Source organism: Lithohypha guttulata, assembly GCF_036872675.1.
Source record: "Lithohypha guttulata strain CCFEE 5908 chromosome Unknown scaffold_6, whole genome shotgun sequence".
NCBI classification, from domain to species: domain Eukaryota; kingdom Fungi; phylum Ascomycota; class Eurotiomycetes; order Chaetothyriales; family Trichomeriaceae; genus Lithohypha; species Lithohypha guttulata.
In genome coordinates, this window is record NW_027042755.1 from 214,412 (window position 1) to 241,690 (window position 27,279).

At 49.6% G+C, this 27,279-nt stretch overlaps 11 protein-coding genes across 11 annotated transcripts; 5 read left to right on the top strand and 6 right to left on the bottom strand.

Annotated features, from left to right (window-relative positions):
• Nucleotides 1-460: 460 nt before the first annotated feature.
• Nucleotides 461-1,423, bottom strand: LTR64_007506 (uncharacterized protein; the record flags this gene model as incomplete). The annotated part of the gene is made up of 1 exon (XM_064901824.1): nucleotides 461-1,423. One exon carries the CDS (start codon nucleotides 1,421-1,423, stop codon nucleotides 461-463), a length of 963 nt encoding a protein of 320 aa, XP_064751503.1.
• Nucleotides 1,424-1,852: 429 nt separating this feature from the next.
• LTR64_007507 (uncharacterized protein) lies at nucleotides 1,853-3,118 on the top strand (the record flags this gene model as incomplete). Its single annotated transcript, XM_064901825.1, has 1 exon — nucleotides 1,853-3,118. One exon carries the CDS (start codon nucleotides 1,853-1,855, stop codon nucleotides 3,116-3,118), a length of 1,266 nt encoding a protein of 421 aa, XP_064751504.1.
• A 166-nt stretch (nucleotides 3,119-3,284) lies between these two features.
• Nucleotides 3,285-7,421, bottom strand: CFT1 (mRNA cleavage and polyadenylation factor subunit; the record flags this gene model as incomplete). Its single annotated transcript, XM_064901826.1, has 1 exon — nucleotides 3,285-7,421. The coding sequence occupies one exon, from the start codon at nucleotides 7,419-7,421 to the stop codon at nucleotides 3,285-3,287; it is 4,137 nt and encodes a 1,378-aa protein (XP_064751505.1).
• Nucleotides 7,422-7,874: 453 nt separating this feature from the next.
• LTR64_007509 (uncharacterized protein) lies at nucleotides 7,875-9,671 on the top strand (the record flags this gene model as incomplete). The annotated part of the gene is made up of 1 exon (XM_064901827.1): nucleotides 7,875-9,671. The coding sequence occupies one exon, from the start codon at nucleotides 7,875-7,877 to the stop codon at nucleotides 9,669-9,671; it is 1,797 nt and encodes a 598-aa protein (XP_064751506.1).
• A 1,004-nt stretch (nucleotides 9,672-10,675) lies between these two features.
• On the bottom strand, nucleotides 10,676-16,148 carry YTA7 (TAT-binding protein-like protein 7, AAA ATPase; the record flags this gene model as incomplete). Its single annotated transcript, XM_064901828.1, has 2 exons — nucleotides 10,676-11,367; nucleotides 11,447-16,148. The coding sequence occupies 2 exons, from the start codon at nucleotides 16,146-16,148 to the stop codon at nucleotides 10,676-10,678; spliced, it is 5,394 nt and encodes a 1,797-aa protein (XP_064751507.1).
• Nucleotides 16,149-17,014: 866 nt separating this feature from the next.
• Nucleotides 17,015-17,728, bottom strand: LTR64_007511 (uncharacterized protein; the record flags this gene model as incomplete). Its single annotated transcript, XM_064901829.1, has 2 exons — nucleotides 17,015-17,419; nucleotides 17,459-17,728. 2 exons carry the CDS (start codon nucleotides 17,726-17,728, stop codon nucleotides 17,015-17,017), a joined length of 675 nt encoding a protein of 224 aa, XP_064751508.1.
• A 441-nt stretch (nucleotides 17,729-18,169) lies between these two features.
• On the bottom strand, nucleotides 18,170-19,119 carry LTR64_007512 (uncharacterized protein; the record flags this gene model as incomplete). Its single annotated transcript, XM_064901830.1, has 3 exons — nucleotides 18,170-18,611; nucleotides 18,660-18,816; nucleotides 18,876-19,119. The coding sequence occupies 3 exons, from the start codon at nucleotides 19,117-19,119 to the stop codon at nucleotides 18,170-18,172; spliced, it is 843 nt and encodes a 280-aa protein (XP_064751509.1).
• A 446-nt stretch (nucleotides 19,120-19,565) lies between these two features.
• Nucleotides 19,566-20,097, top strand: LTR64_007513 (uncharacterized protein; the record flags this gene model as incomplete). Its single annotated transcript, XM_064901831.1, has 2 exons — nucleotides 19,566-19,598; nucleotides 19,648-20,097. 2 exons carry the CDS (start codon nucleotides 19,566-19,568, stop codon nucleotides 20,095-20,097), a joined length of 483 nt encoding a protein of 160 aa, XP_064751510.1.
• Nucleotides 20,098-22,468: 2,371 nt separating this feature from the next.
• lcl3 (putative endonuclease lcl3) lies at nucleotides 22,469-23,362 on the bottom strand (the record flags this gene model as incomplete). Its single annotated transcript, XM_064901832.1, has 1 exon — nucleotides 22,469-23,362. One exon carries the CDS (start codon nucleotides 23,360-23,362, stop codon nucleotides 22,469-22,471), a length of 894 nt encoding a protein of 297 aa, XP_064751511.1.
• Nucleotides 23,363-24,507: 1,145 nt separating this feature from the next.
• Nucleotides 24,508-25,356, top strand: LTR64_007515 (uncharacterized protein; the record flags this gene model as incomplete). Its single annotated transcript, XM_064901833.1, is given in 2 exon segments — nucleotides 24,508-24,528; nucleotides 24,544-25,356. The coding sequence occupies 2 exon segments, from the start codon at nucleotides 24,508-24,510 to the stop codon at nucleotides 25,354-25,356; spliced, it is 834 nt and encodes a 277-aa protein (XP_064751512.1).
• A 491-nt stretch (nucleotides 25,357-25,847) lies between these two features.
• On the top strand, nucleotides 25,848-27,224 carry LTR64_007516 (uncharacterized protein; the record flags this gene model as incomplete). The annotated part of the gene is made up of 1 exon (XM_064901834.1): nucleotides 25,848-27,224. One exon carries the CDS (start codon nucleotides 25,848-25,850, stop codon nucleotides 27,222-27,224), a length of 1,377 nt encoding a protein of 458 aa, XP_064751513.1.
• Nucleotides 27,225-27,279: the final 55 nt, after the last annotated feature.

Below are 27,279 nucleotides of genomic sequence, written 5' to 3' on the forward strand. Positions count from 1 at the left end.
AATAGACCAATCAACGAGTCACCGTATTCAGCGAGCACATGCCTGCCAAAGTGTGAAAATCCACGCTAACAAAGAGACCAGCAGGACTTGATTGGGGCGCGTTGCGGGTGTGCTCTGGGGCTCTCGTTAGTTTCGTCGCTTCTGCATGGATCGACCTTGGAAGCTCCTCCATACCTGCAGGTACCACTGCTGGAACGATACGCGAAGATGAGGCGAACAACGAGCCAAGAAGGCGTCCGAACAAGAATGGCATGGAAGGAGATATCAAACCAGAGGAGCATATGCAAGACTTGCTGAATATTGAGCATGTCCATTACTCGGACAGTTTTCATATGATTGTCAGAATATCCTTGTCAAGTTGCAGAAACTATAGGACGAATTATTGAAGTATATCCAGATGGTCGGGTGCGTGAGGGTCGCACTTGCCAAGCAGCGCGGGGAGTATTTCCTGCCCCATGTCTCACGCCCATGCTTCGTCCAAGTCGTGCTGTTTTATCTCGTATGCCCAGTGGTGGCAGGTCTGATGCATGACAGGACTGACCTCCTTTGTATCCTCGTCCTCGCCGTCGTCAAAGACATCATGGACACCCTGTTTGAGATAGGCTTTCAATAACATGCGCTTCCATCGGCCTGTCGGACCTACACACTTCCTCCATCTCGACACTTGTCGATCATCGTCTGGGCATCGACGACCTTGGAAGAAGCGACAGTACCATTGGAACCAGCCTCGCACGTCGTATTCGTGCATGATCCACCCACTTGCCTCCCATTCTTCGATACTCTGCCCGCACGCGACTTTGTATTTGTTCACATCAGCATTGTAGTCTGGGTCAGTCAAGTATCTCTCCACTTCCAGACCTTGAATCCAGGCAGCTGGTAGTTCCCTCCAGTCTTCTTCTATGAGAATGCCCAGTCTGCGCGATTTTAAAGGGCGCCAGTAAGAGCCACCGAAGCAGCCTTCTCGCATCATTTCGTCTGGGGACTTATTTGGTAGAAACAACAGATAGTCCTCAAAATGAAAAGTGCCAACCTCATCGCGAGTCGGCGGCGGCCCTACAGCCTCCCACTTTGACCAGTTGTCTCGAATGGTGTCGACATCTGGAGCAGGCTGTAGCTGGACTTCTTCGACCACAACATCGACCTTGGCAGGTGCTTTTGACCTGTTTTTCGTCCTACCAGGCCGACTTTCATCGTCTGGCTCCTCCTTGTAAGAAGGCCTCTCACTGGCCTGCTGCAGTCTAGTTGATGACCTGGTAGGTACGGCAGGAACCTCAATCTTGCGCTTTTTAGTGATCAAGCCATCCTCGCGCTTTACTGTCTGTGCTTTGGCTGACTTGATCACTCTCGAGTTGAGGTTTAATTCAGCTAGCAGTTTCTCCTTATTTCTGAGGTTAGCGAGGCGCTGCTCTTCGATTTCAGCCATTTCCTAGAGACGAAGTGGTGCGATCGCCTGAGATTGGAAGTCTGAAGCAAGGTAAAGCCTGCTCTTCATGTCCTTGTATCGTCTTCATTGGTAGATGACGTAGGCCCTTTGTGTTTTGGGCGCTCCAAGAGCCACCCACGCGACAGCTTAGGGTTCTAAAGATGTCCAAATGCCCATTGACACGTGCCTGCGCGTCCCGTGTAAAGCACGAAAGCTTCAAAATCATGCTGCTATATATCCACTCCTTTGCGGTTACATTGAGAAGGGTATAGAGCAGTATGGTGGCTCGTACTCACCTCCTGATAGTCATACCTCAATGACACTACCTACGTGCAAGATATGAAGGCAGCAGAAGCTGTGAATGCTAATCCCAAGAATTGAGTGCATTTGTGCACATTCAGTCCAGCATCAATATCGCCAGTCTCTGATATGATCTTCGCAAAACGCATAGCTGTCCTCCTACTCACTGCAGTACTTCTGATACTGTATTTTAGAGCGCGAACCCAAGACTACCACTCCACACTACAAAGACTTTCACAAAGAGTTGGCCTCGGAGACCTGGCCGATGATGAGGAAGAGGATTTTCAGGAACAGCTGAACAGGCAGAAAGGACCATTTACAAACAACAATTATGTTACACACAACAGCTCAGAGTCTTCCTATCCTACTGGGACCTTGAAGCCAGCAGGAGAGCCATATACTCGCGCTCTGGTCATTGGTCGTTTGTCCAGCGAAAACACAACCTGGCTCGATTCCTACCTCCCTAGCGATGCCTATCTCGTACCCTACTTGTATATCGTCGATGACCATACTGCAGCCCTGCATACTCCAATAAACAAAGGTCACGAAGCCATGGTCTACCTGACCTACATCCTGGACCACTACGATTCACCCTCCCTGCCAGATATCAGCATCTTCATGCATCCCCACCAGCTAGCCTGGCATACCCCCGAGCTCCTCAATCACGATGCCGCGGAAACCCTCAAAAGGCTGAGTTCAGCAAGAGTGACGAGAGAAGGATACATGAACCTACGTTGTCACTGGGATCCTGGCTGTCCAGAACGACTCCATCCCGGTACAAGCTACCGAGACAACTTGAAGAGAGAGGAAATAGCCATCGCACATGCCTGGGCCGAGATGTTTCCAGGTGAACCCGTCCCTGACTCGATAGGCGCACCCTGCTGTGCACAATTTGCCGTGTCTCGAGAACGGATACGTGCCATCCCCAAAGCTAGTTACGAGAGGTACAGAGACTGGCTCCTCCGAACCGAGGAGACAGATTGGATCAGTGGCCGTGTATTTGAGTATTTGTGGCACAAAATCTTCACAAATCAAGCGACCCTTTGTCCTGACGCAAGGGCCTGCTACTGCGATGGCTACGGCATCTGCTTTCAGACTCCCGACCTCTTCGAGACATGGTTTGACAACCACCATCACTGGAGACGTGCGACTAAAGAGCTGGAACAATGGGAAGAAAGAGCTACTGTTGTTAATAGCGTCGGCAATTGGAAGAAGGTCGAGCAAATGAAACTTGATATTCCTGTGCCAGGAAGGAATATCGAGCTGAAACAGGAAATTGACGAGCGGTTTCGGTTACTTGTGCACTTGAGGACTGAGGCGCTGAAGAATGGGACTGATCCGCAGATACGTGCTGCTGTTGCTGGAAGACCTTGGGAAGTTGGAAATGGGTATTGAGGTGTCTAAATAGTGTCTATAACATACATGACTTGCCGTCGGACTGCTAAGCAATCCGAGTGTACCAGAATGACTTGTCTTCAACTCATGTTTTGGTTCAACGGAATAAGCTTAAAACTACGAAACACCCAACAACCCCTTCTCCCATCTCCCTCCTCCGGTCATCTCACAAATACCCCAACCCCCCACCCACCAACCCCTCCAAATCACTCCTAACATCCCAAACCGTCCCCCCTACCCGATCGGCCAACTGATACTTATGCTGACTACTCTGCTCCAACCACCTCCTCACAACCATCCCATCAATCATCGCTCTCCCTCCCACACCATCCGTCTCGATCTGCCGATGAGCACGCGGATTCAACCCACACGGCTGATCGAGTTGTGTTGTTAGGGTAGTCTGTAATGTGCTTAGGCGGCGGTAAGCTTGTTCTGAGAGGGGGGTGATGAGGGTTAGTGCGCCTTCGCGGGTTGTGATGAGGATTTGATGGGTGTTTTGGAGGGGGGAGGGGGCAGGGTCAAGTTGTGTGTTGTCGTCTGGGGAGGAGGTGGAGGCGGAAGCGGCGACGAGGGCCTCGGAGGGAGTGGGTGTGCGTGGAAGGAGGGTCATCATTGTGGGAAGGTAGCCGGTATTGAATGTTGATCGGTGGAGGAGGATGCTGCCTCGTTCGGTTTTCGGGTTCCAGGGGTCGTATTGGAGGATCCGGAGGTCACCGTTTCCGTCGGCTGCGATGATGAAGAGCTGTTTGTCCTGGGGCATGAATTCGGCTGCGACAATCGATGGGTTTTCGAGGTCTTTGCCGAGAAGTTGCATTTTGTAGGGTTCCTCCGAGTAGCCTGTGAGCCAGAGACCAGAGAAGGCATCGGCTAGGATGGTCAGGCCTGTTCCGGGCAGTTCTTTGGCGACTGAGACGTAGTATCTCAAGTCGAGGAATGCGACTGGTAGGATGGCGTTGTCTTCTCTTAGTCCTCGGACCATGCATTTTTGCCCTTGTGCTGCGAGGATGAACCCTTGAGATCCAATTGAGGAAATGGCTGTAACTGCACCGCGCACATCTTCTCGTGTCATTAGTTTGAGCTTCAAGTCTGTCTCAGGAATTTCGGGATGCGGTACAACGTCGACAACGTCAAAAAGATAGAGATAGCCTCGGGAAACTACATTCTCTCCTCTTACTATCCCTGTACCAACGACGATGACGTCCTTGCGTTCGTGGGTTTGTTCACTGATTTCGATGTTCAAGCATTTGACACACAGAACTTGTTCGTCCTCAGCAAAAGTATGCTGGCTGATTATGGAGTGCGTAACAGCGCTGATCAATTTCAGAGCATGAGATCTTGTGGTCGGAAGGAAGTTTGGTGTCGCGCTTTCATTTTTCGCGTCCCACTCTGGGTGCCATTCATCGTCACGAGGTAGATGGAAAGGCGCCGGCGTGGACGCGGCAACAACATAAGCACCAGTTCGTGGATGGTAGGTGAGTTCTGAGACTTCCTCGCCAATGCCGATCTTTCTGATGACCCAATCGGCGTGGTCGAGAATGATGTCGGCAGGTATTTCGCAAAAGGTTAAGCAATTCTGCGAGTCAATGTATACAAATCCACGGTTGCAGGAGGAGTCGTGGAAGCTGCTGATATGTTCGACAGGTCCAATGTCGAGCCAGTGCAGTCTTGGCATGCCTGCATTTGGCTTCGTTATGATCCGAGGATATTTCCCAGCAGCAAAGATGACACTTGCGCCGCCCACGTCGTGGAGTGGGATCAACGAACATCGAGAGATATGATCTGAGTGTTCTTCACCCTTCTCATTGTATGCATCACGAGGGTCGCCATTGTGGCAGGACGTTTTGACAAAGCGATAGACGCCCTGGACTTCAGGATCGCGATATGGTTCGTAGATTGTGATGTCAGATGAGCTGTTCCTTACGATCAGGTACGGCTTGCCATATATGTTAGACCCTAGGGTGTGAAGGCTGATCTGTAGCAGGGAGTCCTTCGTCCGCCAATGCTTTGGAATATCGAGCTCGGGGGACAGCTGAGTTGGTAGGAAGTCCAGTCCTGCATAGCTAAAGATTTGTACGTCAAGGTTGGACAGAGGATGGAGACTAAAAACACCACTTCCAGTAAGCACAGCCAAGACCAATGGCTTTGCACTGGCCTTTTTGCCACTAAATTGCTTCGTATTGAAAAAGTCGTAATGGTCGTCGAATAGACAGGCAGATAATATGTCCTCTGACGAAATACTGTCTGGTAGGTCGACCTCGTCTAGATCGCCACTCTTATCCACTTTCAAGATTATTATAGTGTTATCACTTTTCAGAATGAGGATATGAGTGTCCGTAACTGATGCAGCAACGACTTCAGCAGTAGCACCAGCCTCTTCTTCGACGATCGCATAAATCTGATCGAGTCCGAAATACTTGTTGTAGGCACGAACATCCCTGGAATAGACAACAACGTGAGAACCTGTGTTTAGTCGTCCAGTTGCAATGACCTTGTCTCCAGTTTCGAAATCGTTGTTCGTCCTTTCTTGCACCGTCGATGTCAGAGACAACAGCGTCGATTGTGGGACAGGGGATTGCGATCCTTGCGAAACAACCAGCATATCGTCGAAGGGACGTGCATCCACTTCGAGCTCGGAAGGTTCACTGCTCATTGCCCAGACTAACGATCCTTGCGCCAGCTTGTGCCTTTTCACAATGTTTGGCTGTAGTGATCGTGACAGAAAAGCCAAGCTTGCTCTGGTGCCGCGATTGCACGAGGCTACTAGATCAAGGCGGTCTGACTGCTGTACGTCCAGGATATCCTCGCCATCTTCCTCTCGTTTCCGCTTGGGCGGTCTTCCGAGGACGGGATGACCTAGTGGGGCGATTGAACGAAGAGTATCTTCCAGAACGATACTGCTTGGCTCAAAAGTTCCCTGCTGCATGGCACCGTTGGTTTTGCTGTCAGCATATAAATCATCCTCGTCATCTTCGTCGTCCATATCATCATCTGGCTTGAAATCACCGTTTGCGTCGTCCAGGTACGCACGGGACGGGATGCGCTTCAACTGGTTAGATTTGTTACTAGTACTAATCAGGACAGAATCTGCCTCTTCGCTGCCTAGGAACAGATAGCGATTTTCCATCTGAACAATTGTGGAGCAACGAGACTGAAATATAGTGGCAGTTGAATAGGGATCTATTGATTGCAGATGCAGTCCGGATACAGATCGACCATCTGTGCGAAAAGTAAGAACGGCAAATTGACCATCATTGAGGACGAAAAGTACTTCGTTGGAAATTGCCCCTATCGATTGTACCTGACAGCCTTCGAGTCGAAGCTCTAGGTCGGACTGGTCAGCCATCGCAAATGACGAGGCTTGTTTAGAGAACTCGTTCACAGCGACAGCATTTGACCTTCCGCTCTGGTCGATGTGTACTAGCTCATTGCCACCTACCAACAATGTACCGCCTATGGGAGCAGGGAGGGCCATGACTTGATAAAGATCGTTAGGCAGTTTTGTAACGGAGATCAACGTGGTAGATGCTTTCTGCTCAATGTCTAGAGTATAGACAGCATAGGTCAAGATATCTGTCCTGATGGGAGCCATATTCACGGATGGGGCAGAAGTCGAGAATAGGACGCCGAGAGTGGGCTCCCGATACTCGTACAAGAAGGTTATGGCGATGGGATGAAGTAAGCCAGGATCCAAAGCTGTCATTGGAAGGACAAAGGAGGGAAAGTAAAGCTTGTCGTCGTGGTGTGACTCTCCATTTGTCTGCTTTGTGGGGGATTTGTCTTCGTCGACGTCGTCCAGATCGTCGTCATCCATGGCCAGGTCATCTTGTGCCTGATGGAAAGGAATGATTGCAAGACTGTTTTCATTGAAGTTGAAGGCAGCACACCGACTACTTGGATCGACAGTAAGACGTGTAAGACAATCCTTGAGGTCAGGAGACCATGGAGATAAAAGCATGTCATTGTTCTCATAATAATGTATTGAGATTGTAGAGATGCTATGTTGGCTCGGCTCCCACTCAACCAAACTGAGTTTGGCATCGCGGAATGCTATCAAGACTGCATCACCGCCACTTTTCGATTTGACCAGAGTGACTCTGGCCAAAGCACTAATTGTGCCCTGCAAAGCATACTCGGCAAGTAATACGAGCCTTGCTTCACTCGATATGTCGGAAGTCCTAAGGTCGAATACTTGGAGAAGTGAGGTTTTAGCAACGATGAGATTGTTGGCTCTCGCTGTAGTAAAAGACAGTTGTAGGCTCTCAGTCACACCTGTTGGCGGAATGAGTTCTGAGTAGCACTGCATCCTGATTACTTCAGTCTTTGAGAAAGCGCACTCCCCTTCATTGCATCTGGCAGCACAAATGCCTCGAGCGAGATAGCGGGACGACCGTACTGACTATCAGGTCTTCTGGTCTAAGGCGATTTGCCCTGCGGAAGACCTTGCGGAGGCCATAAGCTGGAAGGAGAAATGAAGGGCGACGATGGACGAGAAAAGTTCACGTGATGTAGAAGTGACTGTTTCGACATTAGGGTGGCTGCAACGCGAGAGCTCGGGTGGGGTTCGCTGGGGGTTGCACATGCCTATGATGCCCTATGTCATAGCACGTCTGCGACTCCAAGGCGCCTGCCAGATCCTGCTTTCGAGGTGGTAAGAGAACCTTAGTAAAGCAGGTGTGTCCTTCGTTCTCTCTTCACCAACTCTAAGCAGAGAGATCGACCATCGAAGCAGGCCATCAGAACCGATCAGAGCTTCACGATGGATTTGATCAGTGCTTTAAGCAACGAGATGGGAGCGACAGCAACTCAGGGCTACATTCAGATTACTCTTATCTGGGTGGTATATGCCGTTGCTATAGCTCTCCTGCTCGCCATCTCTGTGGCCTTTGTCTACCTATACCAGACACATCGCGACCGATCCGTTTTCGTCACTATCATCTGCATCATCACTATCACCACTTTGCTGGCTACGGTCCTGCTTCTGCCCGTCGATGTCGCACTTGTGTCCAGCACCACCAGCTCTAAACGTGGTCAACGCAAAGACTGGGCTACACAGGAGAAAGTCGACAACATTGTCAAAACCCTAGAGATCGTCTACTATGTCCTCTACTCCCTCGATGCCCTTCTCTGCCTGTTGGTAGTGCCCTTTACATATTTCTGGTACGAAGAATACGATGAGGTTGCTGCTGAAGAAGGACGTCAGACATTTGGCAAGAGGTTCTGGTCTGCTGCAAGATTTACACTGATCTTCCTCGTCATCTGCATCGCTATCTTCTTGGTCGGCTTCTTCATTCCTGTCACAAAGAACAGAGAGGGCGCTCATTTCGACTTGGACTTCTTCAAGAACCTGCTATCAGAGAACCATGGCGAACGAGCCCTCACTTTTGCTCTCGGCTTGCTTATCACCGTTGGTGTCGTTCTATACTGCTTCTACACTGCCTCAGGTCTGGCGCTCCTGCCTATCACCATGATCAAGTCTGCTCCATCCATATCTGCTCCTGCTTTGACTGCCTCGACCGATGCTCAACTCGAGTCGAATCGTGAACGACAACGACAGCTCGAAGGTAGAGCTCAGGGCAGTCCAGACGGCTTGTCCTCGAAAGACCAGAGGGAATTAGATGCCCTGGTCAGAGAAGAAAGAACTCTCAAAAGACGCCAGCGTCTGGCCCAGGAAGCTTCGGGCGAAGGCCAAAACTTCTTCTACAGAGCCTGGATCAAGCTGGAGGCTGTCCTGCGACCTATCAAACTGATTCTGGGAGTCCTTCTGGTCGGGGTCGTGCTTGTCATCTTTGCCAGCATGCTCATCACTGGCATTGACAAGGCCAAAAACTCAATCTGCAAGCACCAGTGTGGTTACTTATTGGGCCACATCAATATCTTCCAGCCGGTCAATTGGGTCCTCGTTAAGGCCGCAAAGGTCTTCCCAATCGACTATGTCATCTTCCTGCTGATCACTATGCTCTTCTTTTGTGCCAGTGTTATCGGCATTGCTACCATTGGCATTCGATTACTCTGGATTACCATCTTCAGAATTAAGAAAGCTCAGACCTCTCCTCAAGCGCTCTTGATGGCAACTGTTTTGCTGGTTCTTATGACTCTTGCCATCAACTACGCAATAGCATTCATGGTTGCGCCTCAATATGCTTCTTTCGGTCCTCAGACCTTCTGCGATCTTCCGCCTAGACATCCTGGCGAGCAACCAGATTGCAGCCATGATAACAGCAAGATAATTGCATGCACCGAGATTGCCAAGAACGAAGTTGCGAGAAGTATCTGCACGCCCTCTGTCGCCAGCACCTTCCTCAACCGTATCATGGTCAACTTCCCCTTCTTTGGCGTTTTCGATTTCTGGGCTCAATTTGCTTTCCTCGGTGTCTTCCTGGTTGCCTTTATTCTGCTTCTCTTCAGGACACCTAAGCTTGCAGAGGACAGTGACTCCGATATCATTGAAGAGGAGGAAGAGGGCCTGATCGCTAGCACCGGCCGCAGGATGGGCGCAACATGGGAAGACATCACTGGCAGAGCTTCAAATACACAACCACAGAGAAGCCACTAGGAGTCGGCTGACAACCGGGTGCTGACACCCTACCTTGCAACTCCTCGTCACGAAGTTGTTTCCTCTCCACTTTCACCAGAGGTCCAAAGCAGAGAGGACCATCGCTTTTGTCGATATATAAGCTCAGATCATGCGACTCACGACACACCGGAGAAGGTCAGCCGAAACAGAGATTTCTTTACTAAGCTCAGAGCTCTTGGCGGAGGTAAAAGTACGAAGAGTTTACCCTTGTTTCGCAGTGGGGGGCATACCGAGTCTGAGGACGAACGTATATGAAGGCTGTCCTCCTCCCCATATTACACTACGACACTACACTGACCTAAAGAGCTATTGGTCAATTATGCGCAGCACTACAGTATACCCACCTAATACCCTAAGGAGTTCACAATCATGGCGTCTTGACTTTTGGGAGGCTTTGATCAAAGGACCAGCGCGCTATCTTTAAATGACTATTCTTTCTGAATTATTTTTCAAGCTTGCTACACATTGTACAGCCTGTTCATCTAGCAGTAGTGGATTAGCAAAACGGTGCTCATTGATCGAGATAATAATCGTATACTCCCGTGTTCTACCCATTTTCCCTGACATCTAAGGTCTTACTTCCATGTCAATACGGTGTGTATCGGGCTTAGCACTGTACAGATGACTCGATAGAAAGAGTAAGCAGACAGGCAGACACAGCAACATACCCAGCAAGGAATGAGCATTCACGTTTGTCCAACATTTGTGCCGAAACTGTATCCATGTATTGCTTGCTATCTGCAATCCGACAATGCATCCAAACTCCCCAGCAAGCACAACTTGTAATCAAGCAAACAATCATTCGCTTGCGCCTCAAAGGCGTCTTGTCATTCATCCTGTCTATTTCACAGATCATTCCCATCACTCTCAGAATCATTAATAACCATTTCCTCCTCCCTATCATCATCCTTACACCAAGCACCACCACGCTTCACAAACACAGGTATCTCCTTCATCTTCACCCCCTTCGATCTACCCGGCTCCTAACCCGTACGCATCCCGATCGCCGCCCTCCTCCTCCCCGTCGCTCGCTCACCAGCAGTATCCACCCTCTCCCAACTCAAATTTCCAAACTCCTGTCCTGTATCCCGCATATCCGCAATGGTATTATTAAAGCCATCAGTTATGCAGTCCAGAACAATCGTCCGGTTCCATTCGCCTCTTGTCTGCCAGAGAATGTCCATGAGGACGCTGTTGACTTGTTCCATTTGTTCGACGGAGAGGCCCGAGGTTTTGTCGACGATATCCAGGACGGTATTATCGATTCTGGACTCGTCGGGCAGGGCGAGATTGGGTTCGGCGTATTCGAGTGTTTGGGTCTGGGTTTGGGGTTGGGAGGTGGGTGGGGGAGAGGGTGGGTTGAGGAGGCTTTTCATGGCGTGTGGTGGTGCGTTTGCGCCTAGGCGGGAGGTTGGAGTTGCGGCTGCGGTTAGTTCTGCGAAGAGACCTGCTCCTGCGCGTGCTGGGGCGGAAGTACTGGATGCTGCGGGGCCGGTATGTGTGTGTGCGGCGACGGAGGGAGCATCGAAACGTGGAACGGGTGGAAATGATGATTGTAGTCGTGATTGATCGTGTGATGGGTAGGCACTTTTCGAGGCCGCACTGACGAAATAACTTGATGGTTCGCCGTTTCCTGCAGATGCTCCGTTCGTCGAGGACTGCGACGCCGATGTATCTATAACAAATCATCTAGTCAGTTCAGGAGTTCGTATATTGGTAAGATTATGTTATAAATGCAATGGAAGCAATCGTACCTTGTGTATCAGGAATATCACCTGTCGTTCGCTCGTCCCACCCAAAGAGGTCCGGTGCTCCAGTATCCTGACTATTCCGTTGATCGTGGTAATCTGAGCCTACGCCTGAGTAACTATGTCTCGGGTCGTGGTAACCAGAGGTTGACACCGACGGAGCTTTCTGACCACTATTCGTTTGAGTCGTGCTTGCATCATTGGTATAGTCCTTGAATTGAGACTCCTCTTCCATAGGCGTCATAAATGATGCCTGGTTAGGTAATGGCTCCAGTCCATATTGTTGGCGCAGTCGCTGTGAGGGTGCAGAGTATTGCGAAAACGGTTTCGGCTGGGCTGAGGCGGTCCTGCCAAGTACTGATAAAGCTGTCGTGCTTTCACTGCTTTGAGTTTCCCCATTCGATCTCTGCTTCGAGCCACTTTCGTTGCTAGAATTGTGCAGATGAGCATCTTCACCAGCATTGGCTTCTGATGCATTGGAAACGTTATTCGAATTCCGATCGTGTGAACGATTGTTGATAACATCGTGAAAGCCATTCGTCATGATACTGTCAGTCGAAGCCCGAGACCCAGCCGGAACTATCGCATTGACCAGCATGTCCTTCGGGTTATTGAAGTTCTCGCCTAGAGTTATCGGACCTGCACCTTCCGTTGTTGTGGTGGCTGCTGTATCAGAGATCTGAACCGCGGTCAATTGTGGTGGCTGCATTTCCTCAGCTGCTTGTGCTTTTTCCTCCTCTTCTTTGAGCCTTTGAAGCTCCCGCTGATATACTTTTTCACACTCAGCGACTAGTTGGGGCTCAAGCATCTCAATGTTAGCAATGTCCACCTCAACATTAGATTGCAACTCATTAGCCTTGAACATTCGGTCTTCGTCTTTGGCAGCCTTTGCATCTTTAGCCAATCTCTTGATGTCTGTCAGAAAATCCTTAGGCCGTTTGTAGTAGCCGTTGCTCAGCCGCTTCTCTATAGTTACAGCATCGAGGTTGTAGAAAAAGATGCCATCGATATCGACCAGCCCGCCTACACCATGTGGATCTTTCGCAAGACGATATGGTCGTGTTTCTTGTACTTGGTTGTTATCATGAACGTCAGATGTCACAGTCTCTAGGTCAGCCTCTTTGTACAGGTAGCTGATAAGGTGATCTTCGATGATACCGGTTCGAAACCTTCTGTATTTGGTTCTGATTTGATCCATGATCGGCTGCAGCCGTTGCTTGAGCACGTTCAGTGTCATTCGATCTCTTTTCTTCTGGGCCTTGAGCTCTTCTTTAGTTGGGGGAGGCGCCTCCTTCTCCGGTTCCGCAGGAGCTGGAGGTAAGATCTCCATCTGTCGCCTCTTCCGGTGAGCTGGATCGGGAAAATCACTCGGTCTCGTCTTGATGTAATCCTTCAATGGTCTGAAGAACTCGCTTCGTTCTTTGTGACTCGGTGATGCGAGACGATATTGGTTGCGATGTGAGTAACCAAAAAATTCTCGTTTCATCCCTTCGTCTTCATCGTCGGGCTCAGCCTCCAAGAAAGCGAGGACCAAGATAGGATCAGTTGGCTTGATTGACCTCAAGAGTCCATGGAATGTGGTCAACACTGTTTGTCCGACAGTGCCGAACCATTCTTGCACGTTTGGAATATATATCACGCTCGGTTTGTGCATCTTAGCCTCCGCAAAAAGCCGAATGACAGTAGCTTCGGGTGAGCTGGTCGTATCCCCGAGAAGAATGGACAAGTCCAGTGACTGCACATGCACGCCTTGAAAGTGGTTGAGTAGTGCTGCAGCGATGTACTGCTGACCCATCCCAAGCCTACCATGAACAAGCAGTCTTGGGCGAAAGACGCGAGAGGACTCAAAAGCCTGCTGCATACGCTCTCTACCAAATCCTCTGCCGTCGGCCACATCCTCGTACATCGCCTCCTCCAGCGCTGTGGTCTTTTTCTGCCGTGGTAACATTTCTTCAATTCTAACTTCCAGGTCTTTGAGCTGCCTTCTCAGTAGCGGCTCAACATTCTGTGGTAGTGGCGCAGCTCCTGACGACGCTGACCTCTCTGATGAGGGCGTCATTTTCTTGATCGAGATCATGAAGTCCTTGGGCGTCACTGTTATACTCTTCGGATCGATTAGCAACTTCTCCTTTGAGGAGTAGATTTGTGGATATCGTCTTTGCACAGCGTTCAAGGCGGCTTCGGTGCACAAGGCTCTGAGGTCGGCTCCGCCATAACCCTTCGTCAGAGTGGCCAACTCATCTTTGATATGGTCGTCAAGTGGCGGATCCCAACCGCGAGTGTGAATGTTGATAATGGATCTTCGAGCATCTTTGTCAGGAAGTGGGAAATAGAACTCACGATCGAAGCGTCCCGGACGCCGCAAGGCAGGGTCAATAGAGTCAGGCCTGTTGGTCGCACCAATGACGATGACCTGTCCTCTTCCATCCATACCATCCATCAGAGCTAGTAGAGTAGACACGATCGAAGCATGAATCTGTTCCTGCTTACTGGAACGCACTGGAGCCAAACCATCGATCTCGTCGAAGAAGATGATGGATGGCTGGTTCTTTCTCGCTTCCTCAAATAACAGTCTGAGCTGTCTTTCAGCTTCTCCAACCCATTTGCTGAGTGCATCAGCGCCCTTTCGCATGTAGAAGGTGACTTTGCGGCCTTGAGAGCTGACACTGCTTGCGAGAGCACGAGCCAATAGTGTTTTACCAGTACCAGGTGGACCGTGGAAGAGAACACCACGTGGTGGAGTGATCTTGAATCGCAAGAAGATTTCAGGATACAGTAAGGGCAATGCAACCATCTCTTTGAGCTGATCAATGTGTCCTTGCAAACCACCGACGCTGTCGAAGTCGATATTCTGGTCCACGCCCAGAGGATCAGCGTCGGCTAGAGCTTGTTTGTCCTTTACCTTGCCCAGATTAGCCGGTGTACCTGTTGGGCCTTGAGCCGGATCGGAAATCAAGGCATTCATTGCGAAGGGATTGAAGGGATTCGTGGCAATGGTAGGTGTCATACCAGCGACACCAGCGATTTGCTTCGGCTGCTTCATGACCTCGTCATCGCTACTGTCTGTATCTGCATCTGGCGCACGTTGAGGACCACCAAGAAGAGGGCGACCACGAACACCACCGAAAGGACCAGCATAATCGTGCATTGTATAATAAGACTGCCCACCTCCTGTTTTCTTCGCCTTTTGTGAAAGGGTAGGGACAGCAGTCTCGTCATCGTCGTCTAGCTGGGGTATGTTACGCATTAAATTGTAGTCTTTTCTTGTGGTATTCCGTTTGCCTCTTGACTCGAACACAAGCTCTTCCTGAGCACGTCGTCTTCGCTTGGTCGCGCGGTCGTCTTTTTGAAGCTCGGCTATTTCTTCTTGCAACTCATAGTCTTCGTCCGATGCAGAAGCTTGTTGAGAAGCGTTCTTTTTCTGCAACCGTGTTGAGCGTCGACCACCATTACTATCCTCATCGGCATCGACCCTTTGTCGCGTTCGTTTCTGAGGTGATCCATCAGATTCTTCTGACATTGAGACGTCGCCCGCCTCATCGGCTTCCGCCTCAGGGTCAAAGTCACTGGTCTTATCGATATCTTTGTGATGTCTTGTGCTCGAATGTGCCCGACTAGCAGACTCACGAGGACGCAATCTACGTCTGGAAGGCATCGGCTCGTCTGGAGCAGGAGAATCTGCTTTTCGCTTTTGGCTGGCTCTCGTGGTTCTACCTCGATTTGAGACCGGGCCTTCGTCGTCCTCTTCAGCACCCTCGGCTTCGCCTTCCTCTGACAGAGGTTCAATCTCAGGTCGAATGGACTCAACGTGAGGAGAACCATGTAGAGGGTCGTCACTCGGAAGCAGAGGTACAGGCTCCTTCAAGACTGAAGCATGTAAATCTGAACCGATGTGGGGGACCATGTCTGGCAACTCGTCCTGTGAGGCGAAGAACTGTACTGTCTCCTGCGATGGCGGGATCACAATCTCTTCCTGCTCTTTTGGCACTGATTGGGGCTCGTCGACCTCATCAATGGTGCTTTTGGATGGATACATGATACTCTTTGAGCCTCTTGTGGCACGCGACTGGGGTATATCTGGATCTCGAGAACCGGCTCTAACGAGTACGGTATGTCTGCCTGAATTGGAGAGTTCAATCAAGGTCTCGCCCTCCTCCTCAGACATACGACGGGTTCGGCGTGTGGTACCAGATGGTTCGGCTCTCGCAGCTGGGACGCTTGGGCGCCTGTCACGCAGGATGCGAGGGCTACGGGGAAGAGGCGTGCGTATCTTAAGCGTCACGATTTTCGATTTAGGACCGATCGCTCGAGGCTTCGATGGAGTTACAGGAGCTTCTTCCTCGGAAGGAAGCGAGTAATCATGAGCTTCTTCTTCGTCACTTTCTTTGTACGTTCGGGCTGGTTTAGCGGCTCGACGTTTAGGTCTACCAGTCGCTTCGTTGAACTCAACTTCTTCTTTCACATCCTCATCTGTCCAATCTTCTGCCTCTTCTGAGAGTTCGTCGTCGTCGTCACTTATGTCGGAACCCCCATAGCGATTCTTCTTTGACTTCTTTCGCGGCACAGCGCTACCACCGCGGGCACGAGGTTTCTGGCGAGGTTTACTCCGTCGTTCGTGGTCGTCGTAATCGTCGTCATTCGAGTCCTCAGCATCAACAATGGCTGCTAGCTCTCGATCAGTGGTGTACCTAGAGGGTCTGAAGGGCATTGTGGCAGGAGCTCTCGAGTGTTTCGGGCACCGCGGTAACTTTTGTCGCAATGTGATTCAGGCCAGGCTAGGACTATGTTGGTGTATCACGACTATTTGGAGATAATAACATGGTAGTATGGTTGTACAGGAGTTGCTTGCAGATTTTTGATGCTGGTTATCATTGCATGTTGTTTACAAAGTAGGTGGTGATGGTGTTAAGCACTCAGCGGCAGCTGTAATTTGAGGCGCAGCCGTAGTAACTTTGGTGGTTGCAATATCATGGAATGCACTTTGCAATCGCATACGGTATGCGACACGATCGCGAGATTCAATTGATGGTTTTCGTGCAGGGAGAAGAGTGTTGATAGAGATGCCTCCGGCTTGTCGAGGTAGAGCGCAGTCAGAAGTATATCGCCAAGCCACGCTAACCACGACTCCACAGTGCAAACATCAGGCTACCACCCAATCACCGTTTGTGCTTCTTATTGAATTCTCGTCTCCAATGCGAGCTTCAAGAACACGATGTTTTGCAATTCTATAGCCATCAACCCATCTGACACTGGTGAGCTACATCCGTTGGCTCATTCGGTCGAAGATGATGATGCGACAACACTACTCTAGTTTTCCTAGCCTTCGCACCTCCATCTAGGTGATAAACGCTGCTCTCAGATTTGTAGACATGCTCTTTCAGGCTCTCGGTTCCTAGCAAGATCGACGTCAACCCACGTTACCCCAGACGTCGGAGATCCATCTCCGAACTTTATTCAATTGCCTGCCAACGTTCTTTTGCGTCTGATCACGTGATATATGAATACTGGTCTGCTGTATTGACTAGTAGGCTAGATCTTACCCATGTTCCAGTATCCCAGGTTATAGGTGTAGTTTCAAAGCTTGATCTCTTTTTGCTTTGGTCCATCCGCCGGAGCCAATTTCACATCTTCGAACTTCAAGTCCAATAGTCGGTACATATATGTCCACCGATCACTCCCAAAGATTGGCTCCTTTAGCACCTCCTGTCCCGACCTATCAGTCTTAATAATCCATAACCAAGGACACCCGAATGCTCCAAACTCTTCGATCGCTCTTTTTGTGTTGGCGTTCAGCAAGTCCTTCACCTCCTTTGTGCTTGCCAACTTGAGTATCTCATCACATTGATCTTCCCTCAGTTTTCCGCCCTCGAATAGAGCCGCTCTCATATTCTCTGGCTTTGCGAGGTCGATATGCTTGTTGAACACTGCTATCCACAAACTCTCAAAAATTGCTTCGTACACATCCTGGTCGTAATCTCGCTGCAGAACGCACATACACCGCTGTGGCAACAAGCTCACCATCGGGAAGAAGTCGGGGGCGCTCAGTGGCACCGTGTTGAATTGCTCAAGAGCTCGACGCATGTCATAAGGACCATATCTTCCACGAGCTGGCAGTGTGGATGGAGGCTTATTACCAGTGGCGTGATTAATGCCTCCTAAGAATACTGGCACAAAGGTCACTTTGATGTTGTACGTCGCTAAGACAGGCCGAATACGTTTGAGATGAATGATGGCGAAGTAGGAATAAGGTGAGGCACAGTCGACGTGAGCAAGAATATGCCCAGGCATATTTGTATTCCGTCCGCTGGCACGCTCTTTAGATTCTGTTCACTATTTCGAAGGTTGATATACAGTTTCTTCGACAGAGGTTGCGCCGATACTTATTGTCTCCTGCTCTATCACAAGATTGCTCTGGAGCGTTCTTGCCGAGGTTTAAGCATAAAGCAGCACAGTTTGCAAAAGCAGCCCGCCGCGTCGAGCACGTCCTTCTCAAAACCCACCAAACATCTACATCATGCTGGACGGATCCCGTGAAAACAGAATGTATGGGTGCTGAAATTCAACAGCGAGTCTTTCACGGGCGAGTGCTGATGATGTCCTTCTCACAACCAGAAAATTCAGGAATGAACAACACCTTCTACTACTGCAGAGGTTATTGTACGATACTGGCGAATATTCCTTGTCCGCACCGCAGAGTCAGCAATATTACGAGAGCAACCACTAGTTTTTTCAGAGCTTGCTAGGTGTCCAGTTTGGTTTCCTCTTTTGTGCAAAAGCCGCCAACCCTTCTCTAGCATTCTCTCCTGAATGCAGCTTCTCTTTCAATCTCTCATCTGCCAGTTGGAAAGCTCGTTCCACGCTTGAATTTTCCCAAGCCTCTCTCAACGCAAGCCTTGTCACAATCACTGCATCCGGGCTTAGATTTGAAATCTTCTTAGCTAGCTCAATCGCTTCGTCGACAACACTTGATCTTGATTTGCTGACTTTGTTGATGAGCTGATACTGCAGAGCTTCTTGGGCGGTGAGCGTGCGACCCGTCATTGCGATTTCTGATGCTATAGGCATGCCGACGTTTCGAACCAGGCGTGGAAGACCACCAGCAGCGGCATAAATACCACGGAGGGCTTCGGGAAGACCAAATGTTGCTTCTGGTGCTGCGACGACCATGTCACTTACCAAGATTAGCATCTGACATCACCAGCTGTCAAGAGGAACTCACCAGTTCAGCACAATCTCGAATCCACCACCCAAAGCAAATCCATTAACGGCAGCGATGATAGGTTTCTTGCCTAGCCGTCTGCTAATTCCAGCAAAGCCCGTGCTTGGGTGGATTCCAAGCCACGGTTCATCTCGTGCTTTACTTGGGTCTCGTTTGCCTGTAAATGATCTGTACTTAGTCCTCACATCCACGTTACTTTGACCTGAAACCACGTACCCAACTCAATCAAATCCTGCCCTGCACAGAAACTCTTATCTCCTTCGCCAGTGATGACTGCCACATTGAGCGAAGGTTCATTGTCGAACCAATGGAACAGAGCGTGTAGCTGCCAATGTAATTTGGATGGAATTGAGTTTCGCTGTGCAGGACGATTGATTGTAACAAGTAGAATGCCCGATGCTGGGAAGGTAGCTGAAGCGCCCTCGAGAGTTGGGAACTTCGATGTCGGTTTGTTGGACATTTTCATTCAGGTCTACTTGGAGGCTGAGTATAACAGGCCAAACGCAAAGTCAATGGTAAATTTATTCAAAGTTGTACCGAGAGATAAGGAATGGAACAGCTTTCGACTATGATGAGATCGTTACAAGCTCAATAGTACCCGTCACTGTTGTCTTCCAGCTGCGACACTTTTGACTATGCACAAACTTGAGGTCCTTGGGCTCGGTGTCCTTCAATCGATATTGTCGTCGCTTCGACATCACGATGAGCCGAGGTTCACTCAATATGCCAAAGATAAGACGAGAAGTGACCGCCGATGACCGCGGCTAAATCGAGTATCAAGGCAAATCATCGATGCTTCAATCAATCGTGCCAAATCGGCTTTCCGTTTCACCCTACTAGCAGCACGCGTGATTGCTATTTTCACTTCACGCGTTCTTTGCTGATTTCCTAGTTCAAGTCGTTGAGATGAACAATGCAAACATCGCATCCATATCCAAGGTCATTACATCCACGATAAGGTTTTACTGTGGTCAATAACATTTTACAGGTAGAAGTGGCCAGGCTTCGAAGTTTTCACATCGACCATTTTGTAGGACAAGTTGTCCCAGATATACAGCTCACCAACCAGAATGACGAGACTGAAAACGAGCCAGCAATAGCTGGCCTCGGTCTCTATCCCGATGGTGTGCGGAGAACTTTGACTGATGAGCAAATTGCCATGTTTCGCCATTCCGAGATACAGCGTCTTCTTGCAGAACGAAGACGCAAGAAGGAAACCGAAGACGACAAGAAACAGCAAACAAAACAGGTACGCGCGAAGAACGAAAACCAAAGATCCAACTTCGAAAAAAGCGACTTGTCCCGATTTGATGATGATGAGACTGTTCATGGTAGACCTGAGATTAAAGAACTGAGCTACGATGACGATGCTGCAGGAGAAAACTCTGCCGACATAAAGCAAGCGAAGCAATTCCAATGGCCTATTCTGCCATCGTAACATGGCAAATCAGAATACATTGGTTTGGTCATCGTGAAGAGAAGCAGGTACGATTGTTGAAAGCGTACGACCAACATACTCGCACGAATGATTGCAGCCGGTAAGCAAAAGCCTTCCTCGATTTGATATCCCACGCTTGCTTGATGAATATATTTGTATCATCCTTAGCCTGAATATATGCCGCCTTCACAGCAGCCTCGGGCTTCCTCCGATGGTCGCTGTTGTTGATGGCTTGTGTCGAGCGTAATCTTCTCTCTGATGGTAGATGAGTTCAGCATGTTCTCCCAGTACTGTTTGTGCATAAACTCACCGAGATCTTATCTAGGTGTCCCTTGCCTCGACATGTCTCCGCCCTCCTCCGCCTCAAGAACCAATGAAGACACATCCGATATCGTCTCGTCGTTATTCGCAGTTGCTGCACTCGAAGTGTCTTGTGGGTCGATAGACCCCGTGGTCGAAGCAGTCACATCTCGCCTCTCAGGCCTCGTACCGCCGGGAATTTGGTCACATATCGGTACAGCAGCCTCATGATCCACATGGTCATCGAATTGAGATCCTAGTTGGTTGTAATCAGTTTTTGTCGGCTCAGGAACACCTTCTTGCCTGCGCTGTGTTCGCTCAGATACCACTATTTCGTCGTTTCGACAACTGTCAACGCGTCCAGGTTGTATGTCATAAGTCGTCGTCGAATTGCCGTTCAGCATGGTTGGAGAAACCTCTTCGTTCTTAGCAACAGCCTCGCATTGCTGCTTCCACCAGTCGCGTACTCTGTTGTTAAAGTCCTGGGATGGATCCGAGCGTCGAGAACTTGGCTCAGACATTTCGAGTATGCAGTGTATGTTACGAGACAATGCTTTTGAAGCAAGTCTGGAGGAACGGTGGTATTTATGCTATCACCTGCACATCGACGTCCGAAGCGTCCAAGGTTCTTACAATGTTTGCTGCAAGATCATTACTTCTCTCTTCACCTTTCAAGGATGAGTCTCGATCATTGTTCCACCTCAACACCATGGGTCATTTGCCAGCTTGCACGACTGGGAGATATAACGACAAGCATATCAGGCGAACCAGACGGAGACTCATGAACCACAATCACCTGCAGGGCACTTGCAAAGAATCTGATGTCGCATGTACTAAGATATCGATAGGAGATGGACTGTTCCTATGGTGCTAGTAGTGAGAGTCTTGGTAATATGCACATGTACATGGGTCGTCTCGTGAGCTGCAAAAACGCTGTCACTACTACAGATCCCTAAGCCAGACGCCATGTGATGGACACAACATCGACTTCTTGATCACTTCAACATGTCACGGATCAGCCTTTCGTGCTTCGGCAGATAGAGGCTCTTGCATCCGGAAGCGCTAAACTGTTCCACGACCTGGTTTGGCATGATTATGGGGCTCAATCGTCCCCGCGGATGTGCTTTATGCTTCTGCCAAGTCTTTGAACTGTTACACGGAATGCTACATCAGCACCATTGTGCACTACACCATGGTATTGCACTCTTGAATCATAGAGAGCTTTCTTGTTCGCGCAAACCTGTTATTGTTGATGGTCAACTGGTCTAGCGGTGTACTCGGCAAGACAGCCACGCAGATTGACCACTTCCGGTTCCGCGAGCACGAGTCACCTTCTGCCAATGGCAAGACAATGCCTCTAGAGTTCTCGGACCACATTTTGCAACGCTCTTAAACCAGTAGATCTCGAAACTGGCCATGAGTTCCGCGGCGTGCTGTGGAAGGTAACCGTCGCCTGTGTACTTTACATGGTAGGGCTAAATGGGAGTCTTCCTTCAATATGATTGGACGTAAAAGGATCTGGAAGAACTATCGAAAGATATTTTGGAACGTGTCAGAAAAGGCTTAGTGCAACCCTGCCAGACCGCCTTCTCATGGTAGCAGTACTATGGAAGCCTGTCAACTGCATTCTCTGACAGAAGCTTCGGATTGCTTGAGAAGGCGCAGACAAGAAGCACCTGGCTGTCGTTCTATACGTAGCCAATTCCTCCTCTATCATAGACACTGCCGGTCTCTTCACTGGCGCGGCCCATCTTTTGTTGCTTGTAATTTGTGCAGTAGCTCTGACGTTCCAGGACTGCGTTCTCTACAAGCAAATGAAAACATGTACTTCGCTGGGCTTTGCAATTTCCGTCTTTCCCAGTTCATGAATCAACGTGCTGCTAAAAAGGGCCAGGTTCTGCAGTGCTCAAAGCACTACATTAAAGCTGGTACGATGTCCCAGGTCGCGGCTTCATGCTGTAAGGCGCATTCAGTCCTCAGTATGCAAAGATACTGAGCCTGAGAGAGCTCGTATGCTCCGGGCTCCTGCTTGTTTTCTTATGCTATAATCAGCAAACATAGCAGGAACTCTTCATCCTTTGCCCTCACCACCCTCTCTATACTTATTCTTATACTCCCTGGGCGACTCCAGCTTCTCTCCATCCTTCCACATACCTCTCCTCCTCCTCTTCGCCATTTCCTCCGCATCTTTATACCTCTGCTCCAGCTCCTTCCCACCAAACTCAGCTCCACTCTTACTCTCATACACCGTCGCAAACCCCGCCCGCAGCATCTGCAGCCCTACATCCCTTCTCAACAGACCCTTCCAGATATAGACCGTAGCAACGACTCGCGAATATTGATCCGCCTTGTGCACATAACACCGTACCCGTCGTCCTCGTAGGTAGCTCGTCAACCACTCCAGCGCCTCTTTACTGTAAAGCTGCGCCGGCCGCCCGAAGTGCGCGAGTTCCGGCGCGTCGATCCCCGCCAGGCGGATATGGATGGTGTTGTTCTTGAGGGCTTTTGTGTCTTCTGGGACTTTGCGCAGGATGCCCCAGAGGCCTAGATGGCCGAAGGGGGTGTGGAAGAGACGGAAGTTGTCGGCGTCGCCGACGGAGGTCACGTGGCCGAAGATTGAGCGGGTGAAGCGGCGGGTTGAGGGGAGGATGTAGGTTTGTGGGAGAGATGTTGCTGTTGGGTAGCGGCGGAGGTAGCGTCGTTGGAGAGCGAAGAGCGAGAGGACGGTTGTGGTTAGGATGGCTGTTGAGATGAGGGTGCTAGGTTGGGTGAAGGAATGGAAGAGACGACTGCGCGTGCTTGCATCATTCGTAACAGCAGAGGCTTTGTCTTTGATGCTGGTTGCTGTCTCTTGCGCTTGGGCCTGGATGGTCTGGGCTTGTTGTCGAGCTGAATTGATAGCTTCAGAGGTGGTCAAGGAGGAGGCATCTTGAGGATAGGATGGCCAGGAGAAGGGCCATGGCATCCTCTGTCGTGAACCACTGTATACACAGTCTGTGTAGGTTGCGTTAGCTTCAGTTGATTGTGACCAAGCATACGTTCTACTTGTTAAAGGAAGTGGAGATTAACCAGCCAGCCTTCAACAGCAAAAGCAAAAAGGAAATTCTCCTGACCCAGAATCGAACTAGGGACCTTTCGGTTACAACTATTCCAATAGTTGAGGAGTCAATTACAGCCGCTGGAGAAGTATGAGTATTATGGTGTCAAGGCTCAATTATGGAAGACTCACAACGTGATGAACCAACTACACCATCAGGAGTGCTAACCAGTGAACTGGTTATGACAGATTGGATGACTTGAAGCTAAATTTTCAGAAATCAAACATATGTTGCTCAACAAAAATGGGGCGGAGAACTTTTGAGAATCCAGACGTCAACGCCAATGATTTTTACAGAATAGTCGATAACACTGTTGCTCAGCTGCACCAACGCCGACCGGGCCGATCCGACAACCTCCAATTACTATCGATCTTTGTGCTCGCTGCATTGCATTTGCTGCGTACTATATATTTCCTCTCTATTTCTCTCTCTCTCTCACACACACACACACACACACACAAATGTCGCGCTCACAAGACCAACCGCAGCTGCTGACCCTTGTCCTGACCTCTATCGTCGTTCTGTTCAACATTCCTTCGATCCACATCCACTAGCTAGGTCCTCAGTTTCAAGGACTTGCGGTTGGCTTCAAGGTCTGAGTTCCTGAGGCATGGGACAAGATTGGACTGCAACATTGCTGCAAAGACAGAACGATGTCGCATTCAAACCCGCCTGTGGGTCGACAGGCAGGCAAGGACCATACAATGTTCCAGCTCATGTCATAGCAGTGTTTGTGATCTTCGTGATTAGCACTTTGGGTAGGACATGCTGGTTGTTCTCTCTCTTTCTTCGCTTACGAAATCTAGCATGCTCCTTTCCTGTTATAGCACGAACATTTCCTGCGTTGCCGATACCTCATCGGTTCATTTTTCTTTCCAAACATTTCGGAACTGGCGTCCTCATTGCAACCGCATTCATTCACCTGTTACCCACGGCCTTTATATCCATGACCGATCCGTGTCTGCCAAGGTTCTGGAACGAAATCTACCCACCAATGCCTGGCTTTGTAGCCATGCTTGCTGTATTTGTCGTGGTAAGTGTAGAGCAGTTCTTCGCCGTGAGGGGAGCAAAACACAGTCATAATGGCCCCTTTGCAGGTCGATGGGAAGGAGCTCACGAAAGATCTACAATCTTTGCTAACGACCACATCCCGTTGACTGGGGTCAATAGAGCTGTGATCGATAGCCCCAACGTGAGCTCACCCATGGCTCAGTCCGAGAGCTTTCAAGGAGATGGCGACGATGAAGATAGGCTTGACACTTTAGACGCTACAGCCGATGAGTCTGCAATGTTGAACAAGCCTGACATGCAGAACAGACATCCAACAATGGGTCACAGTTCAGTTCCCGGTACCCAGGACCCTCAGAAAATGTTGCTACAGTGTCTGCTTCTCGAAGCTGGCATTCTCTTCCACAGCATTTTTATTGGTATGGCAGTCTCAGTAGCCACAGGTACCGCATTTGTAGTACTACTCATTGCAATATGCTTCCATCAGACTTTTGAAGGATTCGCTCTTGGCGCTAGAATTGCCAACCTGATTCCAGCACTTTTTGATGCTCGATCACCCAAACCCTGGATAATGTGTTTTGCATATGGAACCACCACACCGATTGGACAGATTTTGGGCCTGGTACTACATCGACTATACGACCCTAACTCTGAGGCAGGATTGCTTACTGTCGGCATCACTAACGCTATCAGCAGCGGTCTCCTTCTGTTCGCTGGACTTGTACAGCTCGTGGCCGAAGACTTTCTAACAGACTCCAGTTACAAGGCCTTGAAAGGCAAAAGACGTATCGAAGCGAATCTCGCCGTGGCGTGTGGCGGACTATTGATGGCTATCGTGGGAGCGTTTGCCTAGAGCGAATATAAGCATTCCAAGCACTCGAAGCACTTCCTAGTGTTGTCGGTATTTGCTGACTTCTATTCTCTTCTTGTTTTGTCCAGCTTCATCATGCGCTGAATTTCCATACTAATTCTTATCAGCATAACCCACACGAAGAGTTGTTTCAATGCGAGTCGCCGAAAGATGTCTGTTCTGCACGACTGCTTGTCAGTCTCGAAATGATTCGGTGTTACCTGCCTGATCAATCACGTCAAATAAGCTGAGCAACTTCGTTCCTACATCATTGCTTTCCTTTTCTGTAAAAAGGCGCGACGCGTGACTTTCCGATTTCGGTCCCAGTCAATGTGGGCCGCTCGTGGAGGGCAGGATACATATCGTCACATTCAGCACTTCATTTGATACTGACAATAGCGCAACTAATTTACTGGCGGGGTGAAAGTATTGTGAATATCTGGAAAAAGAAAAACCCCAGCAAAATTTGAAACTGCAAAAACTGCAAACCAATAATGGCACTCTCCAAACGTGGACAAGAGTGGGCAGACATGTCTGGAGATTTGCTCATCTGGAAGATAATAAGAGACCTTTGGGATCCTGAAACAAACCCTGGCGGATATGTGAGCCTTGGTGTAGCAGAGAACAGCTTGATGCACGAGGAGCTTACCAAGTTTATACACGAGAATACCAAAGTACCGAAAAATGGACTGACATATGGTGATGGTGGCATGGGTTCTAAGAGACTACAGCAAGCAATGGCCCGATTTCTGACACGCAAATTTTCAGCTACTGTACAGATTGAGCCGTCCCATATATGCATCACCAATGGTGTCACAAGCGCAATAGAGCATTTAAGCAACGTCTTGGCTAATCCAGGAGATGCAATCCTGTTAGGACAGCCTCATTACGTCGCCTTCATCGACGACATGCAGCTTCGGCCTGGAACTGAAGTCGTCCGGATCTCATTTCACGATGTCGATCCTCTATCTCTAGGTGCAATCGCAGCATATGAAGCAGCCATCAAGTCCTGCCAAGCAAACAACCAGAGAGTCGCTGCAATTATGCTCTGCAATCCACACAACCCCCTAGGCCGCTGTTACCCTCGAGACTTCATCATCGAGCTAATGAAGCTCTGTCAAAAGTACGAGGTCCACCTCATCAGCGACGAGATATACGCCATGTCCGTCTTCCGCAGCACCGACCCATCCGACCCATCAGTAATACCCTTCACCTCCCTTTCCTCCATCCCCACCGAAGGCCTAATAAATCCGTCATTAACACATCTCCTCTACGGCATATCTAAAGACTTCGGCGCAAACGGTCTACGCATTGGCTGTATCGTCTCCCAACATAACCCCGAACTCCTCAAGGCACTCATACCCCTATCAATCCACTCATATGCCTCTTCCCTAGCAGAATCAATTACCGCAACAATCCTCTCAGATGACAGGTTCGTAGACTGGTATATCACCAAGAACCAAAAGAGATTAAAAGCAAATTACGAGCTAGTTACAGCCTGGGCTACGAAACACAGCATCGAATATGCAAAGGGTGTTAACGCGGCGTTCTTCCTGTGGTTTAACCTTGGTGATGTCTACTTAGCTAACCAGCAGAGGATTAGAAGCGCAGGGCAAGATTCCACGAAAGAGGAGGAGGTACAAGTCCCACAAGATCCACCCGCGACATCGGACGCTACTGTTACTGTCGACGCGAGTAAGGTCGATGAGCGCACCATGGCTGCGTTGATTGATCAGAAGATTTTCCTTGCTGCTGGAACAGCTTTTGGTAGTGAGAAGCCTGGTTGGTTTAGGATTGTGTATAGTCAGGATCAGCTGAATCTTAATGAAGGATTGAGGAGGATAGAGCGGGCACTTGGACTGAGTACGTAGTGAGGCCTGAGGTACCGGCTCCGAAGCTCAAAGTTGTACTTCCAAGACTTAATCC